This window comes from Solanum tuberosum, unplaced genomic scaffold (assembly GCF_000226075.1).
Source record: "Solanum tuberosum cultivar DM 1-3 516 R44 unplaced genomic scaffold, SolTub_3.0 scf00244, whole genome shotgun sequence".
Lineage (NCBI taxonomy): Eukaryota > Viridiplantae > Streptophyta > Magnoliopsida > Solanales > Solanaceae > Solanum > Solanum tuberosum.
The window spans coordinates 675,691-685,043 of NW_006239181.1; the positions used below are offsets into that span (position 1 = coordinate 675,691).

At 32.8% G+C, this 9,353-nt stretch overlaps 2 protein-coding genes across 9 annotated transcripts in view; both read right to left on the reverse strand.

The window, feature by feature from the left end:
• The window catches only part of LOC102605893 (nuclear transcription factor Y subunit gamma-like), an 11,252-nt gene extending 4,949 nt beyond the window's left edge, over nucleotides 1-6,303 (reverse strand). For 2 of the 8 annotated variants that reach the window (XM_015313612.1, XM_015313611.1), the window contains exons 1-11: nucleotides 6,033-6,303; nucleotides 5,229-5,321; nucleotides 5,080-5,130; nucleotides 3,707-4,600; nucleotides 3,510-3,603; nucleotides 3,185-3,255; nucleotides 2,787-2,981; nucleotides 2,560-2,655; nucleotides 1,429-1,515; nucleotides 975-1,064; nucleotides 659-733 (exon numbers count right to left, since the gene is read on the reverse strand). In XM_015313612.1, the coding sequence (XP_015169098.1) occupies nucleotides 659-733; nucleotides 975-1,064; nucleotides 1,429-1,515; nucleotides 2,560-2,655; nucleotides 2,787-2,981; nucleotides 3,185-3,255; nucleotides 3,510-3,603; nucleotides 3,707-3,883 (885 nt within the window). In that variant the 5' untranslated portion in view covers nucleotides 3,884-4,600; nucleotides 5,080-5,130; nucleotides 5,229-5,321; nucleotides 6,033-6,303. The remainder of the gene's footprint in view (nucleotides 1-658; nucleotides 734-974; nucleotides 1,065-1,428; nucleotides 1,516-2,559; nucleotides 2,656-2,786; nucleotides 2,982-3,184; nucleotides 3,256-3,509; nucleotides 3,604-3,706; nucleotides 4,601-5,079; nucleotides 5,131-5,228; nucleotides 5,322-6,032) is intronic. The other 6 variants (XM_015313615.1, XM_015313616.1, XM_015313614.1 and 3 more) reach the window with 6 other exon arrangements.
• Nucleotides 6,304-7,968: 1,665 nt separating this feature from the next.
• Nucleotides 7,969-8,677, reverse strand: LOC102579244 (proteinase inhibitor type-2-like). Its single transcript, XM_006357754.2, has 2 exons — nucleotides 8,567-8,677; nucleotides 7,969-8,468 (listed from the first exon to the last, which is right to left on the reverse strand). The coding sequence occupies exons 1-2, from the start codon at nucleotides 8,610-8,612 to the stop codon at nucleotides 8,077-8,079; spliced, it is 438 nt and encodes a 145-aa protein (XP_006357816.1). The 5' UTR covers nucleotides 8,613-8,677; the 3' UTR covers nucleotides 7,969-8,076.
• Nucleotides 8,678-9,353: the final 676 nt, after the last annotated feature.

Consider the following 9,353-nt stretch of genomic DNA (forward strand, 5'->3'; position numbering starts at 1 on the left):
GGATTCAAATACATGGATCAAAATATGTAAATATTTGTGTGAATTTGAACACTGACTCTTCACTTGGATCAAAATAAAATTTACATATTTTGAGACTACAAAAAGATACTACTCCACAAAATTACAACAGTTTAGGATTCAAAATAGGTAGATAGGAGAAGATCGGTTTGACTCTCTGAGTAGTAATCGTGTCATATACAATATATAGAGGAAATATAAAATATATAGAGGAAGTACAATATTGCAGGATACAAAAGAGGTAGACAGCAAAAGATCGTTCTGACTCTCTAAGTAGTAATAATATCATATAAAATATATAGAGGTCGGTCAGAAGTACAAGTACGACATTATGAAGTTTAAATTTCATTTATTTATATATATATATATATATATATATATATATATATGGGGGGCACCAAGCCTGACTTGTAGTGCAACGACTAGGCGCAGCGAAGGCCCAGGTAAGCAAGCTATCTTAGTGAGCCTCCCCCCTGAAGAAAATGTCAATATCATGATGACCAATGGCCCACGTATAAGATATTAAATTGATAAGAGCATACATTGTACCTCATTGTTTTTTATGATGATCAATATGCTATTTTTATTTGGAATAAAGTTTACATGGTACTATGTACGGTTGAAAGTCACTATCACTCACTGGAATGTTATGAGGCTGAACCATTCGATTAGCAAAGTCAAATTTATTTCCTTGGACATCATTTGCCTCTTCCACCTGAAACAGGTACGGTAGTTAGTGTTATTTTAGTACTTTAAACTGCAAGATAATTAATAGATGCTCAATGATTTGTGATGGATCGATGAATAGGGGATCAGAATATTTAACAATCAGTGTGAAGGTTAACATTGACTCTCAATTTTATCAAAATAAATTTACCTATTCTGAGACTACGTAAAGTGCACAGAGTAGAATTCAAATTAAAATATTAGGATTCAAAATAGGTAGACAGACTTACTGGAATGTTATTAGGCTGAAACATTTGACAGGCTGAGTGAAATTCATTTCCTTGGCCAACATTTGCTTCCTCTTCTACCTGAAATTCGTACTGTAGTTAGTTAATAAATGTTCCAAAATTCATGGCGGGATTCAAATACATGGATCAAAATATGTAATTATCCATGTAAAGTTGAACATTGACTCCTCATTTAGATCGAAATACAATTTTATATATTTAAAGAATAGAAAAAACATACTACTCCATAAAATTAAGATAACAATATGGAATCAAAATAGGTAGACAAGAAAAAATCGGTTAGACTCTAAATAGTCATAATGTCATATAAATAAAAAATATATCGAGGAAGTATTTTTTCGGGAAGCACAAGTACGACTTTGTGAAGCTTAAATCACCTAATAGTTTTTTTAGCATAAACAATACCAACAAAATAGCCTGGATAAACAGCACTCACTGGAATGTTATTAGGTTGAAGCACTTGATAAGCTGGGTGAGATTCATTTCCTTGGCCATCATTTGCCTTTTGCACCTGATATTGGCACTGTAACTAGTGTTATTTAGTACTTTAAACTGTAAGATAACTATAACAAACATTCCAAAATTCATAGCAGGATTCAACTACATGGATCAAAATATGTAATTATCTCTGTGAAGTTGAACACCGACTCTTCATTTAGATCAAAATAAAATTTAAATATTTTGAGGCTACAAAAAGGTACTACTCCATAAAATTTTAAGGCTAAATAACTTAATATGTTTTGTAAGATAGCCACTCAAACTTAGTCTGTGAAAAAATAGACACTAGAACTAGGCAAAAGTGTGTGCATCTAAGAGCAAGTGCGTGCTTCTACTGTGTTAAATAGTCTAAAAATATAAGCATAACTAAAAAATAATATAAATACAATAAGAATAAAGAAATGCAACCCTGCACCCCAAGATCATCCCCTCCATTTCCCCATCCCCGTACTGTACGCTCATTTCTCATACCAGAGACATCCTTCACTTCATAATTATGGAGTCTTCTCCTTGTCTTAATCTTTAGCTGTATTCCTGATTTATTTTTCCCCTTCATTTGCCGGCAGAGTAATTTTTCCAATGCAAACCCAATTGAAATTTTTTTGGATAAAAGTTCTGTCATCACCTTCGCGAGAATATTGATACATGAAAAGGAGAATCATTATTGTGTTGTATTTTTCTCTTTGTTGGAAGAGTTGAAGGAATCTAGAAGAAGCTATGAGTGGAAGTGGTGGCGCAACCATGTTATACATTTGTGTCTATAAGACACTTCTGCCAAGTTCAAGCGTATCCAGTCACTTGCTAAGTTTTGAGTGTTTATTTTACAAAATGTGCCAAGTTTAAGGGGCTATTTAGGGCATTTGGCAAAATTTAAATTACACTAGTTAGGATTCAAAATAGGTAGACAGTAAAAACATCAGTTTTGACTCTCTCAGCAGTAACGTGTCATATAAGATATAGAGGAAGTATTTTGCAGGAAGTACGAGTACAACTTTCTGAGCTTAAGTCACCTAATAGTTTTTTTAGGATAAACAACACCAACAAATTTGCCTGAACAAACAGCACTCACTGAAATGTTATTAGATTGAACCACCTGATAAGCTGGGTTAGAGTCATTTCCTTGGCCATCATTTGCCTCCTTTTGCACCTGAAATTGGCACTGTAGCTAGTCCTATTTTAGAACTTTAAACTTTAAGAAAACTAACAAACGCTCCAAAATTCATGTCGGGATTCAGATATATGGTTCAAAATATGTATTGCAGGATACAGAAGAGCTATACTAATATATAAACCAACCTTAGATGTCTGGAGTGGAACGATGTCAGAGAGGAAATCAAAAAGCTCTTCATCCCTTATGGCCCTAGCAAAGTCATAACGCTTCAGAGTTCGGCATTTGCCTTGATCAGCTTGCATCCACGCACGAAGGGTGAGCTCCATGATGAACATCTCAATTGCTTTCGAAAGCAAAACCGTAGAATGTGCGCTAACCATCTGAATTTACTCATTCCCAATAATGGTTAAAAAATTGAAGTACCCACTCCCCAGTTAGAGACAGCAGATCAATAAAAGTTAATAAGACAAGTAGTAAATCAAATGTTTCAAGTTCCAACTAATAGCAAGTGAAGAAAATAAAATAAATTAAAAGCTACAACCACGGCTAATGTCAATGGAATAAGTCAGAGCCATGAACATACCTTTACTTGATCATTTGACTTCATAGCCCGTCTGATCCTTGAAATGGGCATCTCAGGTTTTCTCTTTGGATCTACAGATAAAATGAAGCGGCTGCATGAAGGTAAAATCAACAGGAAAAAACAGCAGCATATGTATTATTTCAAAATTTCCATATATGACATATCTTTATGCAATGATTCGAGATACTTCTAACAAAATCAATATATGTGAGGGCCGTGGCTGGTCTTAAAATGGCCCAGAGCTTAAGAATATCCTTAGATTACTCATGAATAGAATATATCAGAAGTCTCTGTAGGTAAACATGTGTGAGGAGCCAAAAAACACCTGCACGTAGAATTTCTTCCTTTTGTCGATTCCAGAAACAGGAGAGATTTTCTTTTAGCAATTGCATAAACCTTGGGTCCCTTTCATCTTCATCCTACATATACAAGGAAACCAAAGGGACAAATCTCAGCTTAAATCAAACGGTATCTATATGCAAAAAGTTCCTCATGAAAACTAGACACTATTGTATTGATTACCTGCTGAATTTTGTTGTTACTTGGCATGGAGCTATGCATACGAATCGGTATTTGCAATTCTGAAGGTAGTGCTGATGAGGATTTTGGGAGTTCCATTAACGAACTATCAAAATCCATGTCTTCTCTATATTGGATCATATCAGGGGAAGAAAGGCCTTTAAATAGCAGGAGCACCATGTCGTAACTCCCTTTTCCTTCTTGCCCCCACCCCCAAGAGAGTTACTAGGCATTAATTTTGAAGTCATCGCTAGTTCCATAATTATTAGGATTAGTTCTAAGATGTGTTCATCATTAATAAAGAAACGACCCTTCATTTAACCATTGATTGGATTTCTTTATGAAGACGTGTGAACAATAAATGTTTATTTGTCGTGCTCTAGAAGTTTGACCTCGAGAGTACCTTACAAATAGAATCACACATTTCATCAACAACAACAACAACATATCCAATGTAATCCAAAAAAGTGGGTTCTGGAAGGGTAGAGATAGGGTGTACGCAGACCTTACCCCTACCTTAGGGGTAGAGAGGTTGTTACCAATAGACCCTCAGCTCAAGAAAAAACAGTCCAAAGCAGATTGAAAAAAAGGAAATACCGAAAATGAAAAAGCAATGGCAAAATACCATAGACAGTATGATAAAGCATTGAACTGTACAACAAAATAATGCTACGACTGCTATAATCATGGGACGAATCTATGACATGGTTAAGCTAAGGATCTCTAACGTTAGTGGTAAATATTGTTATTTAGAATTAAAAACAATACTATTTACTTTGTTGTTTGCAGAAAGAACTGGCACACCCAAGTTGATCGATCATAGTCCATATAAAATTCCTGTATAATTTCCCACCAGTGCTACAGTGTATTACACTCTCAGTTCTTTTTCATCATTACCTGACAACAAAAGGTTCCAAAATCTGGGTGATAATAGTTCACAGACCACAAATTTCATATGGAAGTTATATGCACCACAAAATTATGGAAACAGAATTCTACTCCCAAAAAATTACAACAACTACATATCCAGTTAAATCCCACAAGTGGGGCCCGGGATGGTAGATCTATTATTTGTGGCCAATAAGCAGTAAAATCATTCAAATCAGAATTATGAAAGAAGTCAAGAACTAAACAAAGGTATAAGAAAATATATGTTAATACTGTTGCTTTGTCTCAACATCACTGCCAACTACTGTTGGTGCAAAAAATGTACAATAAATCACTTAATTAATCTACTGTAACAAGCTTCATAAACATGTTTAGTGAAATATTTTGATATCTAAAGAATGTCCAGCAAAAATCACAATGACAATCATACGAACTTGAAGAAACAATGATAGCAAGGTAAATCACATCAAGCTTAGATTTGGACGTACCAATTTATTCTTAAGCATCTTCAAAAGGACTGATTGAAGGATTGTGCAACTCTATAATGTAATAAAGTGATCTCAAAATCAGAATGAAAATCATACAAACTTTTAAAATATATTATCAAAGAAATGAAATAGCAATCTTAAATTTGGACCTGTCCAAGTTGTTCTTGAGCATCTTCCAATAGGAGAGCCAAAGGAATGTGCAATCCTCCAATATGATAACATCATTTTCCTTTGTTAAGTAGCTAATAGGATCAGCAAACACATGTGTAATACATAATAATGTTAATAAGAAAAAAAATATCAAGATCATGAGAAATAGATAACAAATACAATACAATAACACTAATCAAATAACATGAGTTCAAAGTACTTAGAGTTTCAGTTATCAGGTGGGTCATGGGTCATCTAAAAAACGAGGAACGTTTTCCTTTCCTTGAGGATTTACAGGATCAATCAAGTTAATGGAAATTGGGTTTTCTTGATTTTTTGAACATAAAGTTGAATATATATACACTCATATAGCATACAAAAAGAAACAGCACCTGGGATATCTCAATTGGATTACCTAGGGAAAAAAATGTGCTTCTTTGGTGATTGTTACAAGGTGAATTAGAGATTTCAATTTTTTAAAATTTCAAGAAATCAAGTAATATTCGATATTATGATTTGCCAACTAGATTTTCTTCAAAACATTGCTAGTATTATATGTGACTTGCCGACTAGATTTTCTTCAGAAATTGGGGCTTTCTTGATTTGTGAACATAAAGTTGAATATATATGGCATGCATGTGCAACAATTTGCTCCTTTTGGTGGGTGAATTAGAGATTTCAAATTTAAAATTTCAAGAAATCAAGATAATGTTCAATATTGTGACTTGCCGAGTAGATTTTCTTCATAACATTGTAAGTATTACGGTCAAAGATATTATAGTACTACTACTTTTCTTACTAACCAGAAATAAGAAGCAAAACCTAATGTGTAAGAAGTAGTTTTCTTCTCCGTCGATTCAACGCAACTCCATTTGTCGAGTTCAAGATAGCACCAAATAATTTTTTATTGCAAATTCTGGACGAATTTTGCGACAAGATATCATCGGACGATTTCAAGAACATCATTTTCTTAGCTATCATTCACACTTCTGAGAGCAAGCGCGTTTGTTCGCCTTACTGAGACTACTGAGTTTTCCTCAATTTAAGTACACTGTTTCCGTGGTGAATGGACAATGTAAGCTTTATTTTGCGGTAAATAAAAATATGAGTATATATAATTATTATATGTGATAAATAATAATAATAAAATATATAAAATACTATTTACTTTGAGAAAATATTTGTAATTTAATACTTTTATGTACTAATTTATGTAGCATTTTTTGGATTTCAAGATTCAAATAAATTTTATTATTATTATAATTTTTTTATATTTTTTTTAATATCTTAAATTATCAAAGTGTTGCGACTTATATTACTTTTCATGTAGTTTCCAATTATGTAAAATTTATTTGAATAAACTTAAAGATTCTCAAATTCATGGAGAAAATTAAAGTAGTTGTCTCTTGAAATCTAAATGATGTTATGCAAATTTGGACAAATTGATTAGTTTTAAGACATGTATCGGGTGTGTCTGGTAGGAACAAGGAAGAGAAACAATTTTCAAGACTCTCTTTAACTTCATCACACATGTCACCACCAACTAATTCACCTCAACGGCACACACGCTTTGCTCGTGCCCTACCCCACTTTTCGCTCAAACCCATACCTACATTTGTGATTTGAATCAGGTTCCGACTTATGTATGGAATTCAAATTGAGATTCGACTTGACTCATAATTTGAACCTAATTTGGGATCCAACTCCTGACTCTGCCCTAATGTAGGACTTGACTCAACCTCGAGGTTTGATCCTGATTTGGGATCCAACTTCGACCTTGACCAAGATTCACCCTCAACCTAGAGCTTTATCTCTACTCAAGACTTGAGCCTAACCCAAAACACCTCGATTAAACATAGTATTGTTGACACTAAATTTTGGCACATTTCGTTTCTTATAATTAAGAAATATCACAGAGATTCTTATTTTTGATTAATTTATCAAATTATGTTCGCATATTTTTAAACACTAATTAAAAAAACTACCTTCTAACTTATTTTCAAATATTTTAATTAATTATAATTAATTGCTTTTATTTTTAAAAAATCGCACAAAACATGTTGATACTTTGGTTCAAATATGCGCGCGCATCCATTTTTTTTTAACCCTATTATTATAACTTGAAATAAATCAATAGTTTCCCCTACAATAATTAAGCCAAATACGTATACTAAATTACTATAATAGTTATATAGTTCGTGCATATATTTTGGAAGATTAATTAGGATAAAAAACAATCATTAATATTTTTAATATTTAAAAAAAATCAAATTCGAATTTAATCTAAACCAGTTTCCCTTTTTTTTTTTAAATAAAATAAAAATCTGAACCAGTTCAAAATTTAAAGTGTGAAGTATTTAGGACCCAATTTAATCATCAAATTTTCGAAATAAGAACTGGCCCAATTTGACTCAATACTCGGCCCAAATACGGACCCAATCCCATCCAACTCAAACATCCTTACCTTTTCTTTTCTCCAATCAGAATCTGCCACGTCATTGAAAAATGAAAGAAGCACAACCTCACCCACAGATTATTTTGATCCAACGGTTCACAAATGTCCATCCTTCAAATCATTTTCATAGATGATGATCAGGCGGCCCAAATTGATTCTAAACCAAATCAGATTTTTAATCACCAAAACCCTAGAATCTAATTATTTCCAAAAAAAATTGAAACGCTTCCCCTATTTAATCAATTATTTTAATAATAAAAATTACTCCCTATAGAGTTGAGAAGTAATATGAAACTAGTGCTTCATTAAACTCGTCCACATTACAAAGATTAGCATATATAATGCTCACATTTGTTACTAATAAATTGCAACAAACGATTAATTAGAAATACTTAAGCAACTGCCTTGGGTTCAGGACTCTCTCCTTCACACACAAAATCACCTTCTTGATCGAAATAGTAGCAACCCTGGTAGCCGGTGCAACAAGTGGTACAACCCGTGGGTTTAATTATCATCTTTCCTTCAGAACGAGGACATTTTGAATAGGCAATTTGTGTATCACACTCATAGGAACAATCATTTGGGTTTCTGGGGTCAGACTCCCCTTCACAAACTAAATCTCCGTTAGCACTGTAATATTTGCAACCCTTGTACCCCGAGCAACAATTGGTGCATATGGGCTTTTCCGGACTTCCTTCAGAACGTGGGCATAGTCCATACCCAAAATTACCACATATTCTTGGACACACCTTGGCATCAACAGTGTTTACAAGAAGAAACATCCCTACAACAAATATATGTTAATTAATGATGGAAAATCAACACTACATTTGTATGTATCAAAGAAGATAAAAAGAAAAAAAGACAAAGAGAAAATCTTACCAAGAACAAGTAGGCAAGCAATGAAGCTAACTTTGTGAGCAGCCATTATGAATGCTTTTTCTATCTTGTTTTCTTTGTTGTTGAGTTTTGAGTGAGGAGCTCTATCTTTCTCCACCTATTTATAGCAAAACGAGCTACTTTCTACGTTCACTTTTATTGATTATTATTTTAATAGTAAAATATCACCTTTAACATATCAAAAGAATACTTTTAAGGTGCGTGTAAAGTTATTATGAACAAATTTAAGTGAAAAAAATATTATTTTATGTGAAATACAACTAACAAAAATTGTGTAACACACCTATAGTTATTAGACACAACCAAGAGAATCGAAGTTGCATGAGGTAGCTATAGTTGTTAAAATTTAAAAATGTCTTGTGGGTCCCGTTAGCATATTCTAATATTATTATAATACATTTTGGTATAAAGAGAATCTAATTTTCTCACGTTTGGTTGACTTAAATGTCAAATTTGAGAAAAATGACTTATCTTTAAAAATTAAGAAAAATATTTTTCAAAATTCTACTTCATCCTTAAATATTTTTTTTCTTACCTTACCCCGTATCCGACCCTTTCCATCCAAGAAATTGATTTTTTGTAATTTTCCTATTTTTAAAATTTCAAATATTTTTTTACCTACCCACACATAAAAAAATTATAAATCATTTTTGAAAAATATTTCAAACTTTAAGATTTGTTTTACCTCACCCAACACCTACCCCCACACACAAAAATTATTTTGGTTAAATATTTCAATTTTTTTTCCAAAAAGTCACTTTTTACATCC

Excerpts from the sequence above, each read along its gene's own strand:
- LOC102579244 (XM_006357754.2), bottom strand. The coding sequence starts at position 8,612 with ATGGCTGCTCACAAAGTTAGCTTCATTGCTTGCCTACTTGTTCTTG. Across the intron at positions 8,469-8,566 it reads TGCTTGCCTACTTGTTCTTG|GGATGTTTCTTCTTGTAAAC; the intron begins GTAAGATTTTCT and ends TATTTGTTGTAG.